Raw genomic sequence first — 17,315 nt, forward strand, 5'->3', positions numbered from 1 at the left:
ACAGCATACTGGTGTGCGTTTACATTAAAAAAACATTACGTCACAACTTTCACCACATATCCTAGGAAGTTAAGTCACTTATTGGTGATGCTGTCAAATTGGAAAAAAACGTTTAAATCATTGTGATATATATATTTCTCATCACCAATTGTAGGTAATAGCAGTTAATAAACTTAAACTGTCTGAACTAAATGCTCAAAAGTGCTATTTCAATCTCAATTACATTACTGGTAAACAATTAAACAATTAAATATTTAGTTAGATATCTTTATTCACTGACCTTTTTGGAAATTACAACTTCAATTACACAATGAACAAGATTAAAATGTATACATACATAAATGCTTTCACTTCTGTGTACGAATGACTGTGGGAAAAAAAACACATTTTGTTTACTTTTAGTTATGAAGTCTAGTACTTTTATTAAGTCAAGTTTCAATTTAATTTATTATTTTAAGTTATGTATATTTCATCATTTAAACTGTATTTTTAACTACTCTCATTATTATTTATAATATACAATATAACAATAATAAAAACATAACCCTTGTAAATTATAACTTTTTTTTTAAAAGCCTAATATTTATTGAAGACAATAAACATTAGTCAAAACCATAAAAAACAGGCAGGAACCCAGACTTCTTTACTCTTCAACAGTAAACGGATTTATTTTGAAAATGTGTTTTTTCCTCTTCATATATTTTGTGGCAGGTGCATTTGCTGTAGCTCCATTATGTGTAAATTCTAAATATTATTTTGTGTTGTATATTTTCTCAATGGTGGGCGTGACGCCCATTGACACGCCACAGCAGACGCACCCCTCCCTCCTACCATCGCCAAGTTATTTGTGAAGCTGTGTCGTCCATCCACAGCAAGTCACAGTTGAGATGCATTACTGCCACCTTCCGGTGGTATTTGGTAACCTGCAGAATATCCTCTGTGCTGTTGCAACCAGTAAATTAATTCGTTGACCTCTGCGAATTGATGAGATTATCCTATCACTCATGAGATCTCTGGAGTGAAATAATTAATTAAAAATTTGCCATTTTATACAGATTTAATTAATGAAAATAAAACCTGTATTGCTTATACTCAAGTGTCATTGTGTCACATACATTTATATTTATAAATTTGTAATATAAAATATAACCATGTATTTCTGTTGCTTTCATTTTAGATATACATAAAGAAATACACAGAAAGAAACTCAGATAAAATGGCTTTACTGCTTTATTGGTGCGATTTATCCTAAATAATGAACTGAATGTTTGTCAGGAGAACAAAGCCTCTCACCCTGTGTTGCCTCAGTGAGCTAGACAACTTATTAAGTCTGTTAAGCTGCTGCTGGTGTGTCAGATCCTCCAGTACAGGGGTCTGCCTCACTGCCCACCAGCTTTGGATAAAGTACAACAAAATCAGTCCCAAATGTTTTCCGCACAGCAGCCGCAGATGTCCAGACAGGAAGTAGGAAAAGGGAGCATTTGTCAGCTGGCCAGCGGTGGCTTAAACTGGAGTAAGGTGCTTTGTTTAAGGGCCGCCCAGGATGGGTGGAGAGAACTAAAGCTGATCTCTTTAACAGGTGTAAGGCCAAAGCAGTGTCTGGACAGACGTGGTAAGGACGGACTCCCACAAAGGCATATAGTTATATTTAAACTTTTTTTAAAACCTTTATTCGAGTATCTTTTTGAATAGGAGGGTAATTCATATTTCTTTTGTTATCAATTGCTTTCACTGTTTTCATGGCTATGTCATCAAGTTAGACATCAACATGGTTCTGTTCTAATCATAAATCCACTCTTCTCTCATAGAGGTTTTGAAAAAAAGACTGAAGAAAAGCGTTGCATCATCCGACGACCTGCTGCCATGGCGACCTCACATGGACTTGTCATCTTTGAAAAAAAGAACAAGCAGCATCTAAATAAAGGAAAACAATTTGAAAAAAGAAAATCACATCAATCAAAGTCAACAAAGACTTTGTACTACATAATGAATCATTGGTACGTCATGGGGACATAGTGTGTGTGTGTTTGAGGTAAATGTCAAGTTATGTTTCTGATTTAAACATGATGTGAATACATAAAACATATTGAAAGGTAACGAAGGAAATGCAGCAAAAAAAAACCCATTAAAATACATCACACATCATTATCAGGATAATTTAATACAACATCATTTAGTTATCATGGATGGGAACAAAGACTCTCGTAAGATAAAATGTGATACATGTCAAATGTACATTGTAAATAAAATAAAACAAAGGTTGCAGCTCAACTGGGTGAGAATCCTTAGATAAAATATATATTTTAATGAAATCAACCATCCAAACCAGTTTGGACACTAGAGCACTTTATGGTAGAAATTGAGTTTGCAAAATAGATCCTTTGTGTAAGGCTTTGAAATCCAGGTCAGATGCAACATGGCACAACATAAAATTCAGCTAAACACACAGTAAAACAACACTAGACGTCATGATTAAATTGTCAAAGAGAAATATAACCTTGAAACGTTAATTGCAAGTTTCAGTTGGATAACACAAAAGCAGAAAATAAATATATTTACAGAATGTCAAAGTCACCATCAATCCTTTCACGTCCATAGAGGTGACACTGGGAGCTGGTTTGGTCCCTGAGTTTTTCTGACCAAAGTCCAACGCTGCCTTTCCTGTGCTTCCAAGATTGGTCCAGATACAAATCATCAATACAAAAATCTTTTTTCTTTTTTAGTTTCCAGTTTCCGCAACAAAACAATTATATTTACACACTAACAGCAAAATGTTAAAACACGAACCATTTTTAAGTTAAACTAGTACAGAAGGTTGGAGAATCAGAAAAATTGGAAACAACAAACAATATCCATTGAGCAACCAACTGATCATTTATGTTAGAAGTAAAGAGTAAACAGATGACGTCATAGTATTAAAAAGTGACTCAACTACTGTAAATACATGTTCCTATTGTCCTCTGTTGATTCAGATGATGGTTCTGTGCTTCAAGCCCCTCGTATGAAGCCATTTATTCCACGTATTCAAAGGGGATTCTTAATTCGCTCTTTGAGAAAACATTCTACCAACTTCGCATTTTCAAAACTTAGTCCAAAGAGACCCAGTTCAGAAGAAGTTAGGAAAACAACATCTTTAATGGTGAGCTTATAGTTGAACTGTTCTGTGTTTGAGACATGATATATGACACAAATACTGTTTTACTGGTAAAACACAACTCACCTTCACGCACACTAGCATTGTAGCATTGCTACGGTGCTATTCCCTGTCCGAATACTTGTAGGTATAGCAACTAGTGATGGCCATCTTTCAGAGCTCAATAGGTTGTTCAAAGCAATAGATAATACAGCAGAGAGTGCTACTCGTGACCCCATCCGATAATATCACATCTAAAAATCTTTGAATTCAACTTTGATGTTGGAACTGGAACTGATAAATGTTAAAAACCCACGAGAACAAACACCACAGAGAAAGTGCTTCCAGCAGTTACTTATACAGTACAGAGAAGGTTTGTTTATTCTATGTGCAAATTGCACTGAAGATTCAGAACCATTTGTTTGGTAGTGGTGGGCTACTGACGTTTAATGAAAGATGGTCATTGTTGTAATGACCACTCGATGGGACTCTCTGCTGTATAATAAATCACTTTGAACTTGTTTATTCAATTGAAACCTTACATTGGTTTTAAAGCCTTTAAAGGATACCCCATCAATTGAAATGCTTGTCATCCGTAGCAGGTCAACACTGAAATCAGAAAAATGTCTAGTATGATGTCTATTATACCTTTTTTATAATCAATTCCCTTTCTAGTTGTGTCAAGAGTGTACCTAATGCAATGCTATTACATAATACTGTGGCGAACCATATTAAACACCACCCAGTGCTGTGATCTCTCTGCTGTGATTATACTTACAGACTCAAGGCACATTTCCCAAATTATTCCTGACACATCATCCAGGGCGGTCCAGTCAGAGATATTTTCACTAACATTAGCTTTGGCTCGCTGCCTCAAAGAAAACTCCTTTCATCTTTTGTGAATGTTTTATATTTTTCAGGATTCATTGCAACACAAATCCATGAAACAAAGTTGTATTTCAGGTTTTTTTTTCCACCCTCATCGAGAGGTTTTGAGAAGTCAGCCTACAGAAAGAGATTTTGTAACACACCAGTGCCCGCTGCAATAAAAGAACTTAAAAACTGAATTATTAATGCACTTGCAGCATTGATCTCAAGAGATGGTCTTTTCAAAAGGCATGTGAAATTGCAGTTTTATTTTACTTCTTTTTTTGTAGACATAGACTCCAACCTCCCTAGCTGGAACTCAGCTATGAGTGGCTGAATATGTAGGCTGAGAAATATCCTGTACAGCAGAGCGTCATGCAAACGGCAGCCGGATAGTTGAGAAAGAAGCAAAGCTATCTGGTCTTGAAGGCAGTTTTTTTCTGCATTAAGCAGGATTTTAGGCAATAAAATCCAAAAAAATCAGTTTCAGCCTTGCAATCATTCAAAAACCTTAAGTTAAATAAAGAAATGTTGTAGTTCTTCAAATGTTTCAGAATTTCTTCGGCTGGAAAAAGCCCTTAAAGTCTTCCACTTTAACCGTGTCGTTCCATTATAAATTATGTCGAGGTGACCACTCCTTTTATCACTGGTTCTCTGTTCAGATAAGTGGCCCAGTAGACGAGGTTGAAGGTCCCAAAAAGGACTGGAAAAACTATCCGGGACATCTTGTCGATCTTGCTGACGCTGTTGTACGTCTTCTTGGGGTCAACCATCTTGGTTTCTGTAGCGCGGAGCTGCACTGAAGAAGTGTTGGAGATGGTGGAGATGGCCACGTCTTTGGTCAGATTTGTTGGGGTGTAGTTCACGCCAGCTGAGCAGACATTGTTTGGTTTTTTGGAGAGAACCATGGGATCTCGCTTCTGGAGCAGAGGAGAATGATGAGTGGTTAGAGATTTTGGAGGTGTCTGTGTTTGTTGAATGCAGTGAGATGTTTTTTGTAACATATTAAAATAGTTGTTCTGTAATGAAATCAAATAAAATCATTACCAAGCTTATCCCAGCCTTGGTGCTCTTGGTCAAACCTTGGAAGATCTTTGGCTTTTTCTTTTGTGCTTACTTTTTTAATGTTTGATTTCTGATTTGTGGTTTCCTTTCCAAGCATAGCAATTTGCAGTTATGATGACAAATGGGTTTGTTAGAAACTATGTGCATTGAACTTTTAGATTTTGTCCACAAGAAACTGGAGAAATAGTGCTTTAGATGTAGGTCCTGGAGAATATTTTCAGTACTCTTGTGTCTTACTTTGGCAAACCGCATTTTAGAGGTTCAGTATTTACATCTGCCTCGAGGTCGCGGTCGACACATTTAGCCTTAAAGCACTCAGGATGACTAAACACATATATAATCTGAAGGACCTGCTATGTGAGTAACGAGTAAGGTGAGAACCCAGAGGTGTGAAGTGAGTGTCCGGAGTAGGGTAAGGGGTCAAAGGTGTTATTTAAGGCACTCAGCTCAGTAATATCATTGCCCACGGGAGTGTTGTGAAAACCTAGATGTGCATTGAGGCATAAAGTGAGAGTGAAGTGTCAGTGTCTACTGGTAAGGAGAGCGCCCCAGAGGCCTAGGGGTGTTACGTAAGTACTTAACGTGAGAGCCAACACAGATGTAATTTGAGTACTCTAAGAAGTAATTTGAGATAAGAAAATAGAGTGACACAAGCTCTATCCTGTGGTTTAATAATGGTATGTTGTAAGTACCCATGTGATCCTCGTTGCAATACACAAGTTGGTTTTAATTATTATTATTTTTTCATTTATTCACATATTTTAAGGGACATTTTATCCTGTATGTTGTCTCTGGGTCAAAGCGGCCAAGTGGCCTGGATACAAATATGTCTGAGGTATCCCTTGTGTTGCCCAGAGATGACCACACAAGTGTTAAGTGGAACTTGATTCTGCACAATGAGAGTCTAGAGCAGTACCTTCGGGTGCTGTGCCTCCAGGGCCTTCTTTCCGTCCCATGCCCAGCTTCTCTTGGTGAAGTAGTTCACTGTGGCAAACTCGATAAGCGCAGAGAAGACGAAGGCATAGCATACAGCAATGAACCAGTCCATGGCAGTCGCGTAGGCCACTTTCGGGAGGGAGTTTCTGGCACTGATGCTGAGGGTAGTCATCGTCAGCACCGTGGTGACCCCTGGGCATAAACAAACATCAAACTAAACGGTGCACTATCAACATCGAGTGGGCATCATGCAGGTGACATTTTCATAAATACTTCCACTTACCAAAAACGGTCCTGGCTGGAACCGATTCTCTGTTAAGCCAAAAGGACACCTGGGACAGGATTACGGTCATGAAGCAGGGCATGTAGGTCTGAATGACGAAATATCCAATCTTCCTCTTGAGATAGAAGTGGGCCATCATCACAGTGTACTGTCCTGAGCGGAAACACATCAATAACGGAGGCATAAGAGGAAAATAAAAGCCAGCGGAGGAACAATGACAGATTGCTGATTGAAGGTAAGGTAATGGACCATTACAACACTCTCACTGAGTTGTCATTTAGCCTCCCTTTCTTCTTACCCAGTACAGGGACAGAGCTCAGTCTGTGGTCATCTTTTAAGAGGTCATAAGTCCTCCCTACTTATGTGTATAACTCTGTAGGCCTGCTGTGAAAATAACATGTTGTATTGATGTTGTGATGTTCTAATGGGTTTTATAATAATGATGGGTTCATGCTTCATAAAGCAGTGTCATATTTAAGTGCACAGTAGGTGGTGCCCTCAGTTAAATAATGATGTGAAGCTTCAATAGTATTTCTATTGATTACAGAGCAGAGAGTGTCATCTAGTGGGCTCTGAAGAAAAAGGATAATGCTTCATGATACTTTATTGGTCCATCACTAAGGTTTCTCTACCATACTGTTTTAATTAATTAAGTAATAGTTAGTAAGTTAGTAATAGTAAATTGTGAACACCTTTCTAGACCAGGGTCACAAAAACTCTTAATTGCCAAGACACCATAAGACGAACACAGGAGTCCCAGAAAATTAGGAAAAAGCCTGCAAAAATATTTAAAAATGCTTCTTGAAAGTGTCAGTAGAATCCATCTAACGCAGAGTGAGGGGAAGATCGGTCCAAAGCTTGGAAGGATTTCTCTCCTCTGGTCTGGAACCGTGTTCAGGAACCATCAGTAGATTCTGATCCACAGACCTCAGAGCCCGAGCTGAGGTGTAAGGCTGGATTAGATCATTGATATAAGGAGGAGTCTGACCATGAATAGCTCTGAAAGTAAGAACCAGAATTATAAAGTTGATCCTGAAAGAAACTGGCAGCCAATGCAGAGTTTTAAGGATCGGAGAAATGTGAGTTCTCCTACTAGAGCCATTCAGAATTCTTGCAGCAGAGTTTTGTATTAACTTGTATTAAGCTCCTTCTTGTTTAAACACTAAAATATACTGTTGCAAAAGTCCAAACGAGAAGACACAATGCATGGATTATAAGCTCTAGATCTTGTTATGACATCAAAGTATATAAATCTTCCTTTTTTTTGTTCACTTTTTTTGCAGTGTTGTAATAGAGACGTGTCTTTGTTTGTTTGTTAGTTTTTCTCTGGATTAATTTGTCTTAGTGTGATGGAGATCTCATAACATGGCTATATTTGTAATGTTTTGGAGATATTATAAGCATTTGTGTGATTTGTTTTGGTTTTGCACAATAAATAAATGACCATTACCTATTTCACCTCAACTGCATTGCATAGAGTGGTAGTGGCTCGTCGTGAATAAGACAACCATAAGCAGAGACATTAGAGTTATCACCACAACTAATCCTTTTATTGTAAATATGAACTTTGTGTAGAGAAATTTTGGTCATCTAAAGGGACTACTGGGTATTTATATAGTTCATCAATTACAATTTATTCTGTGTCGATTCACGACTAAACTACTATTTGGGTTGGCAGTCTTTTTCTGTAGACAACGTAAGCCATTGAAATGTATTGGTTAAATAAAAGCAGATAGTTCTATAATGGCTGAGAGAAACTCCATTAGCTATAAAAGAAAATTGCAATTGAGGTTGCAACTTTAAGTGCGTGTAAACTAAAAAACTAGTAAACACACAATGGCATGCACACACACAAGCACACACACCACCGGCTTTTCATTTCCTGCTCTACTCTAACAAAACTATAAAAAGAACAACATCTCTAAATCTCAAATTTAACCCCACTCCGAATTAACCTTTCATTCTTTTTACAGCATCACTACTCGCCCCTTGTCCCCAAAAGTTATGCACAAGCTGGACAAAACACACACTAACGTCCACACAATGCAAGGAATGCCCATAAAACACACACTGACACATGCACACAGACATTCACACAAAGTAATACGCAAGGCTTTCTCCAGGCAAAATCGGATTTTGAACCTCCCTAATCCCCGGCTACAATCTGCATCCTGCCATCAGTGAGAGAGGGAGTGAAGGGGAGGGAGGGGGATAGTCTTCCTGTCCTGGGATAGCACTAAGACCCGCCCCCGTCGCTCTGCCAATTCTACCACTAACACGCACACATACACACACACATAGACATGATTTCTGACTGCTGAGGCACACACAGAGATAAGGACGGTGTTGTGACAAATCACTGGTGTGATGGAGGGGGGGTAACCAGCACCGGTTTCTTTTTTTGAGGGCTTTTTTTTGGTCCATTTTCTGGAATTATGATCTTCTGCGGACTGACGGTTTTCAAGAGAGACATAAAAATGGAGGAAATGTGGATACTACATCGTCAACTGACTGGGGCCTAAAATTGAAAAATACTTTTTTTTTCATCGATTAGCATCTCCTGCAATGTCTCCAACAACTGATCCCAGACATTTTTAGTTTTTCCAGGCTGGTTGTAAGGCCCTCGGACGCCCTGATGACTCCAGGTCATCTGGCTCACAACGTCGACTTCTGCTGCCGGAAGCACCCAGACAACAGGCTCTGTCAACCTGGGAACCCCCAGGATCCCCTTGGCCCTTGATGCATGGATCCCGACAGGACTGGTGGCAGAGGAATGAGGAGGAACATGCTCCTCTGGTGGATCATATTGTTTCTCTCCCAAGGATTTCTATTTCGTAGCGTCCAAGGGGAACTTCCTTTTATGCCAGGAAACAATGCGGCCATGCTGGTTAACTGGTAAGTTCCTCTTGGTTTTTGACTTGTGGTCAAATATCAGGGCAAACATGTTAAGCAGAATATGCCCAACAAGCTTTTTAAGTCACAGTCTTCAGTTGTGTATAATCCCCCTCTTGATTCTACATCCCTGAAGTGATTAAAGCCTTGTCATTAGATTAAAAAAAAAAAAACTACACCATGTTCTATGACTTACTTTATCAAAATGCTCAGTACAGGTGCTTGTGTGGTTTGCCATCACCAGGGCAGCCAACGTTGATTGAGTTGAACTAGATCAAACTTTACAAAACTGTCAAAAGTTAAATTAAGAAAATCAATACTACACTATTTAGAAAGCAAGAAAATAGAAAATATAGAAAATAAAGGCCATTAGACCAGTGTATACATTTTAACCAATAAAGTCAGTCAAGAATCCAATAATTTAAAATGAATGTTGACACTGTATGTTGATGTTAAAGTAAAACAGTATGTTCCTCAATAATTATACTGTAATGACAAAATACTAGTGATGGTCTGATGAAGCTTTGTGAAGCAGTGTCATTTCTTTCAGAGTCCACTAGATGTCAGTCTTTGCACAATTCCTTAGTTTTGAACAACTTTTCTAATAAAACATGACATAATTTTTAAACTGATGGCGCCACCTACTGTCCTCTAAACAACATGACACTGCTTCATGAAGCTTCATCAGCACATCACTACAACATTTTTATTTTTATTTTTACTTTATGAATTAAACGGAAGTCAACTTAAATTAATTAAAACGATAAGATAATGAAAATTGATCTGAAAGCCTATTTTTACGGCTATACATAAAATCAAGAAGCAGAAGAGAACAAAATAATAGTGGCATTCTGGACATGAAGTGAAATATTATAGTCCAGATTTATATTTTGGTTTAAATATGTAAAACAAGTCAATAGTCACCTCAAAGGAAATGCATTAATGGAATAATATATTATAGATATAGATAGAGTCTAGATTATGTTCTCCATAAAATGTTGCGTTAAACGTTTAAACATGGGTTGTGATGGTCTAAAGCACTACTTCATGAAGCACTGTCCTCATTTTTAGAGCTCAGTAGGTGGCGCCCTGTGTTTAAAAATGAGAGTAGAAAAGCTTTTTAAATCAACTGATAATAGAGAGGAGTGACATCCAGTGGGCCCAGGAAGCAAAGATAATGTCCCAATACTAATCTCATTCCAGTCATGAATCTCCATTTTAAACATTTGTGACTTTGAGTCCAGTCCATGGTTCATCTCTCTGTGGGTTTCTTTGCATGTCCCAGCATTTAAAACATATAATTGTACAAAGGTTTACATTTATGTGTGTATCTAAGGGGTCGTCTTTACTCCTAAAGAAGCTTAATTTAGCAGAATTCCTTTTTTTGTAGAGCCTACTAGATGTCACTCTCTGCTGAATTTAATGCTTTGAACAGGTATTCTATTATAATGTCTAAGCTGAGGGCTTCACCTACAGAATTCCAAAGTATGAAACTACATAAAGGTTCATCAACGCATCACTCCTGGACCAATAATTTACTTAATGGTAGTAGAGGTGGACAGATAAGAGTTTGCCAAGGTGAGTTGCAGAATAAAGTTCACACTCAATTCAATTATTTGCGCTCGCACAAACACAAAAAAAAAACCTCTTCAATCAACGTCGGAAAAAAAAAGGGCTGGACCACTGACCGGGTCAAGCATCAGACATGATTAGACGACACGGACATTCAGTCAGATTTTGGCAGCAAACTGATGGTAGCATCATAAAGCAGGAAGGTGGACACTGTCCAAATATGTAAGAGATTTGATTGCAAGCTAAGACGCGACCAGTAGGTTAAATACCAGACCAAATATTGGAGCAGAGCTTCGTTCATGTTTTTTTTTTTAGGTTGCTCTTTGTATGCCTGTGAGGTCGCTTCAATTCATTTAATATTATGACCAACATTTATATGTATGTACAAGAATGCTAATTCCTATCTAAATATGTCCTTCATCAAAATAATTGTGTAAAATGATCGGTAGATTTCAGTAAAAAAAAAGGCTTTTTTTGTGATTGTTTTATTTTCTTATTTGTATACAGGGTTATTCAAAAACAGAAAATCCATGTCAAGCCAAACCCAGATTATTTCATTTTTTTTAATCTTTTTAAATATATTTTATATTTATATATGTATTTGTACAACTTTTGGGAGCAGCGAGTGAAGCTCGAAGGGTGGCGTCTGAATAGAAATCCACACTTTTAATAATCATTCTACTCAAAACTGCAGCGAAGTGTATTACAGTTCCATTTTACATAAGAGTATTAAGCAGATGCCTTTCACTGACCCCCCCCCCCCTTCCTCCCTCTCCCGCTCCACGTGTCACAGCTGGACTGTCCAATCCAGACACACAAATAAACAGGTTTTGTTTTTTACGTCATTGTGAGGACTATATATTTATTTTTTTCACTGTCGTTGCCACAGCCACCTGAAGAATTCAATTACTCTAAAAATAATCCCAAATCCGAAATGTCTGGAGCTTCTGTCTTAATGTCGGTTTAGATAATCGTCATTTTTACTCATTAAGATAAATCTACATCCAGCAGACGCCCAGATACTCTCCAACACAACCCGACCAACCAAATCCCTCGCTGCTACGTGATGTCATCTTCTTATGCAAAAGCTGATGGGTTGGTTGGATGGTGGGGATTAACCCAAGGTCCATGTCTTTCTCTTGCTCTTCCGTTTGTGTGTGTTTATTGGTGTGTGTTGGGCTAAGTGTTGTTGAACAGGGCTGACCAGGCCTATAGACAGCTGGTTGTGTGATGGATAGGCTACTCTCCTCCACTACTCTGCACTCATTGACTCTGATCTCCTACTAATGTTCGCCACATTTACTCCGAGGCCTTGCACGCCCATGATGTAGTTTATTTAATCTCAAACTTGACATACAGATTCATTATTTACTTCCCATGAAATCAATGCCGAAACCTTTTCTGCACCAAAGACCAACCTTGAGAAATTTAATAAAAAATCTTTTGTGAAACCTTTTCTCCTCTAAAATAGAGATTATCAAAACAACATAAATGAAATACATTTATTTCTCTTTGACTCACAGACTAGTTCAGGGCTCTGGCCTAAACATGATAAACGTTAAATAGCGAAGATGTTTGCAAGGGGAATAATAATGATATATTATGTATGACAAAATATTTTTATGTTTCTAGTCAGTATATTCGTGGAAATCATGATTTTACCTATTTATTTATCCTGACGTAAGAGTCAAATGAATAGTCTGTAAAACAAAAATTAAATTGCGAAGATAACATGCTTTAGTACCAAAGCCACCTTTACATTTGATGAGCCTTTCTACAAGAATTGCCTTTTCACTTTTATCATATTAGGTTAACAAAAGTCTCTTTTCAGATGAAATTCATACAAATCCTTTCGATCGTGATCCCGGTTCCATTAGGAATGACTGCATCTAGTTCTGGTATCAACTAGCTAAGATAGCAAGAATATTATTCATCAAAATGTCCTTATGTTGTGGCAAAGTTAACCACCAAAAATGAATAAATGAATAAATAATTTCAAATTGTGTGGGGAAATGCCTACTTGAGACCTTGGACGCTGATAAGGGTTGAGTTATAGCATCTGCTTTTTGAAATGAAACTTAAAGGAACTTTTTCTTTTGAATGCGTTAAACATTTAAAGCTTATGACGTGGTAACTGATATTAGAGATATTTTTTTAAGCTCACGAAAAAGACCAGCCTTAAAAGGAACCGGTTTCATAGAGCAATTGCTCCACTTCAATTTACCCTAAAGTTCTGCCTGTTCCTAAAGCTCTATATTTAAATTTGTATCATGTTATGAGAACAAAAAAACAAAACCAACACAATGCATGATCCATGCATTATGCAAATATTATTACACTGTTTAATTATTGGTGAATAAGTAAAATGCACACACATTTTATTATTGACTGAACAATCGCCTTGTTGCATCTTTATTTTTTTATGTTTGGCTTAATATTGACACACTATATGTCACATTTATACATTTCTTTGTGTTCTCTTTTTTTTGTGGTTGTTTACTGGAGTTATTTTGCTTATTTGTACACAGGGTAATTGAAGAACTTCAAGATTAGAACATAAATCCATTTCAAGCCAAACACAGTTTATATTATTTATTTTTAATTTATTTTATATATACTGTATATATTTGTACAATGAACACGTCAACCTTTGGAATAGCTAGTGATCAATTATAATGAGAAATAAGTAAGTAAGTAAGTCATTATTTGTAAAGTGCCTTTCTCAGACCAGGGTCACAAAGCTCTTAAACAATCAAAAACAATATACAGTTAAAATACATGCTTTAAAAGGTGAAGACAACTTAGAGACAGACATAAATTAATAAATAAAATTGATTTAAAATTGTTTTCTACTTTAATTTGTCGTACTCTATCTTCTTACTTGATATGTCTATCTACATTTATTTTTATTTATTTTCTTGCTTGTTCTTTATGGGCAGTAGTCCACAGTTAGTGATGAAGCTTCATGAAGCGGTGTCATTATTTTCAGATTATTGTCAAATCATTTCTAACCTGCTGGTGTTGAAAAATATGATACTGCCTCAGGAAGCTTCATCAGACTATCACTTCCTCCAGGTATGAAACCAATGTCCTGATATATACAACAACAGTTGTAAGTAATGCTGGAGAAAACTTGTACCTCTGCTTGTGTGGATGTCCTCAGTACCAGCAGTTTGATCGATCAGCACGTACTGGTTGAGCCTGGAACAATCCTCTGCCACCACAACAGACTTAGCCGCGCCATCGGTCCACGTGTACACCACCTCGGACACAGGATAAGCATCTGGTGGACAAAAACGTTTATGACGCAAAAAACTTGACCATTGAATTGTAATTTACTAAATGGCAGACGCATAAAAAATAAATACAGAGCCTAGATTAAAAAAAAAACAATTTGATCTTTTATATTATGTGTTGCCTTTTGGTGAGTGCTTTAGTAGCAGCCGTCTTTCTAGCTCGATTGTGATTGGACCACAGACTTAAATCCATGCAGACATTTGTGTGTGTGAGAGTGTGGATGGATATTTGTGAGTGTATTTGTGTTTAAACAGCACTGGTGGGTCAGAGGTGAGTTCCCCTGTCAGCAGAAGCCAGACCCACTCAGATTAACCATAATGTGTTGCATCACACTAGTGATGAAAAACTGAAGCAATTCGGCAGCTGGTCCAACTCTTGCGCTTGTTTATTATTTTTCGCTGAATTGCTTGGAATGTGTCATTCTCTTCGGATAAATACAAAATCTCTCCCGGTGAATCTGGGCTTGTCTCTCTATAATTCAGTCCATCTAATGGTTTTTAAAATAGGTGGCACATGTTAAATAGAGTGACCTTGCATCACATTTTATGACAGTGGTTTGAATGATTCACTGTGGTTGTGACTACAATTGGCCTCAAGTGACAAGAGATGCATGCATCTCACCAGACAAGACTCAGCGGGTTCCCGCCCGAGACCGAGATCACATGTGGCAGACTGCAAAGACCTGACACTGACAGGGCAACTGTGAAATCGATGCGACCTGATGACACATGCTGCTCAACATCAGAGGGATTCAACATCATCTGAACAAGAAGAGACACAGAGCACCTGCACACACTGTCACGAACAAGCACAGCTAACCACGGAGATGGTCCCCTAATACAGTACCAGTACTTTTGTTCACTGCTCTCTCTCTCAAATTAAAGACGCATTTTAGAAAATGGCTTAGAATGCTTTGACTGGCTAGATTTCTATGAAGTTTTTTCACAAGGGTTAGATCAACATACGTTTTTCATGGTCTCCAACCAGTCCAAGGACTAGCAGCAATTTTAAAGTGGAAAACTCAAATTAAAAGAATAAAAAGAAGTTCACGAATCCCAGAGGATTGTTGGATAGGAGTATTCTTCAAATTCTTTTTTTTTTTATCATATACAGAAGATCACTGAATTTTACTCAAAATGTATGAAACTACTTTTTCTGCTCTGGTTCATTATTGGACTTTAAATTCGACTCAGGAGCAGGGGTGAGGCTTTATAAATCAGTGTCATATTTTCAATTTAAATATGATGTGAGGTTTCAATAGAATAGAATATATCACTACCTACTTTGAGGTTATAAAGATATGGATGGAGCTCAACTTCCTCCAAATAAATAGTTCAAAAACTGAAACCATCCTGTTTGGAACCCTTCATCCACCTCAAATATCATCCATAACCAGCATTACCTTCTCAGGTTCTAACTTCTCTCTGTCATTAATAGAAACCAATCTTTGTGTTAAAACAAACCACCAAGTCACCTTTGAATCAGCCACATCTACAAGACCTCCTTCTATCATTTCTGCAATATTTCCAAAATCCAACCAAATCTCTTCTTCTCTGTTGGTCTATGCCTTTGTCTCCTCCCAGCGTCATTACTGAAATGCACTTCTTAACAGGATCCCTAGTAAGATCCTTCATAAACTCCAGTACATCCAGAAATATGTGCTAGGATCCTCATGGTGGTGCATGGATATGAGCATACAACCCCCAAACTCTGCTTACTCCACTGGATTCCTGTTTCCAGCAGGATCGAAGTTCTCACCCCCACACCTATCATGGACATGCTCCCACCTAGATGAACTCTCAAATCCCCATGTGCCGCTCATCCTCGAACCTTCTCTCCAACCCCCAGAACTAGACCATGCTCAATGGTAGCCTTCTGTGCTGCTGCCACATGCCTGTGGAACGCCCTTGAAGACAGTTTAATCCACTGATTGAGGCGCCTAGAAAATTTTTTTATTCCGTAAAACCTGCAGTTCTACCCTTCATACGTGTATATCTTGTCCTAAAACCGCTTTTTTTTTCTTTAACAAGATGTAGTATTGTTTTGATCAGTATCCTGCTTCAGGCCGTTGATATTAATTCAAGGGCACAACAAATAAATTGTATTTCAGAGCATCTTCCATTTTAGAAGGAATAGATTTATATTGGCTACTTATGCTCATAAAAACAAAACAAATACATTTTAACCCATTAGAAAACATCCAACAGGCAACTATCTCTGCTGTACGGTATGCCTTTTGATTCAGATACGCTGATATCTGCAGAAAATTACATCGTGGCCGTCTTTGCTGGAAAGCACTTGCGCTCAAAATGTGTCATAAGTAGGTCAATATAAGATATATTTTTGAACTTTGCAGAGTTAAGCTTTTCTAGAGATGGCTGATGAAGCTTCATGAGTCAATGCCCTACTACGACAGCCCACTAGATGGCACTCTCTGCTCTATAATCTACCTTTTATTTTGTCCTGTAGTTATTAAAACAGCAATTTTCCAAAATTGTTGAAGATAAAGCAACATCAAGAATATGTATACATAGTTCTGCAGGCTTCTGACTCACAGACCAGTAAGTGTGACCCAGTATTGCTGCTGTAAGCACATCTAATTTTAAGTTCAAATCTAGCTGCTGACTTGGCAGTGCAACACGTCTCTGAATGTATGTTGTATTTATATATAGACAGTGTAATGCCTTGGGCCAGGACCTTAATTGGAGGGTAGTTGGATTGGATTGAGGGATTATTGGTGAATTTCATTACAGAGAGGAACAGCTGAAGACGCTAGCGGGCGAAGCGGTGTGACGGTGCCAACTTTTCTGCAGTTCACACTTATTACTTTGTTGCCTTAGGTGAGAAAAAAAAAACGGTTGTCACCTACTATTGCTGTACACATTTTTTATTTTTGTGACACCCAAGACGCTGGGTCACCTCACATTAGTGGAGGATAAGTCACTGTCACCGCAGGAGGCTATTTCAAGGGACATGGTGTGGTTATTTACAAGATCTTGCCAAAGTCAATACCCTTTTAAAAACAGTCAAAACTTTAACTCTTGTCCACCATCGTCTGATTAAATTAGACAGAAATTTTAAGTTGACCTTACAGAGGTGTCTGGTTCAACGCCAGCGCTCAATATGGGACAAGGCTACTTTGGCAGGAATAGCAAGATCCTATTATCTGTAACTCTTGTCCTCATATTCAATGAAATCAATATTAATTAATGATACAAATTAGAGTATCAGCACTGTGACGTTGCTGACACATCTTTTAACTTTTAGCTA

General features: G+C 37.8%; 2 protein-coding genes across 3 annotated transcripts in view; one reads left to right on the forward strand and one right to left on the reverse strand.

Moving 5' to 3' along the window:
- Positions 1 to 2,142: 2,142 nt before the first annotated feature.
- LOC148080112 (gamma-aminobutyric acid receptor subunit alpha-5-like) overlaps positions 2,143 to 17,315 on the reverse strand; it is a 29,088-nt gene continuing 13,915 nt past the window's right edge. Inside the window, exons 7-10 of the mRNA XM_087791664.1 lie at positions 13,888 to 14,031; positions 6,285 to 6,437; positions 5,982 to 6,193; positions 2,143 to 4,920 (exon numbers count right to left, since the gene is read on the reverse strand). Of these exons, the coding sequence (XP_087647790.1) occupies positions 4,618 to 4,920; positions 5,982 to 6,193; positions 6,285 to 6,437; positions 13,888 to 14,031 (812 nt within the window). The 3' untranslated portion in view covers positions 2,143 to 4,617. The remainder of the gene's footprint in view (positions 4,921 to 5,981; positions 6,194 to 6,284; positions 6,438 to 13,887; positions 14,032 to 17,315) is intronic.
- LOC148080113 (gamma-aminobutyric acid receptor subunit beta-3-like) overlaps positions 8,663 to 17,315 on the forward strand; it is a 60,934-nt gene continuing 52,281 nt past the window's right edge. Inside the window, exon 1 of one of the 2 annotated variants that reach the window (XM_087791660.1) lies at positions 8,663 to 9,179. In XM_087791660.1, the coding sequence (XP_087647786.1) occupies positions 9,028 to 9,179 (152 nt within the window). In that variant the 5' untranslated portion in view covers positions 8,663 to 9,027. The remainder of the gene's footprint in view (positions 9,180 to 17,315) is intronic. The other variant, XM_087791661.1, reaches the window with a different exon arrangement.

The sequence above is a fragment of the Callionymus lyra genome, chromosome 5 (assembly GCF_982586985.1).
Source record: "Callionymus lyra chromosome 5, fCalLyr1.hap1.1, whole genome shotgun sequence".
Lineage (NCBI taxonomy): Eukaryota > Metazoa > Chordata > Actinopteri > Syngnathiformes > Callionymidae > Callionymus > Callionymus lyra.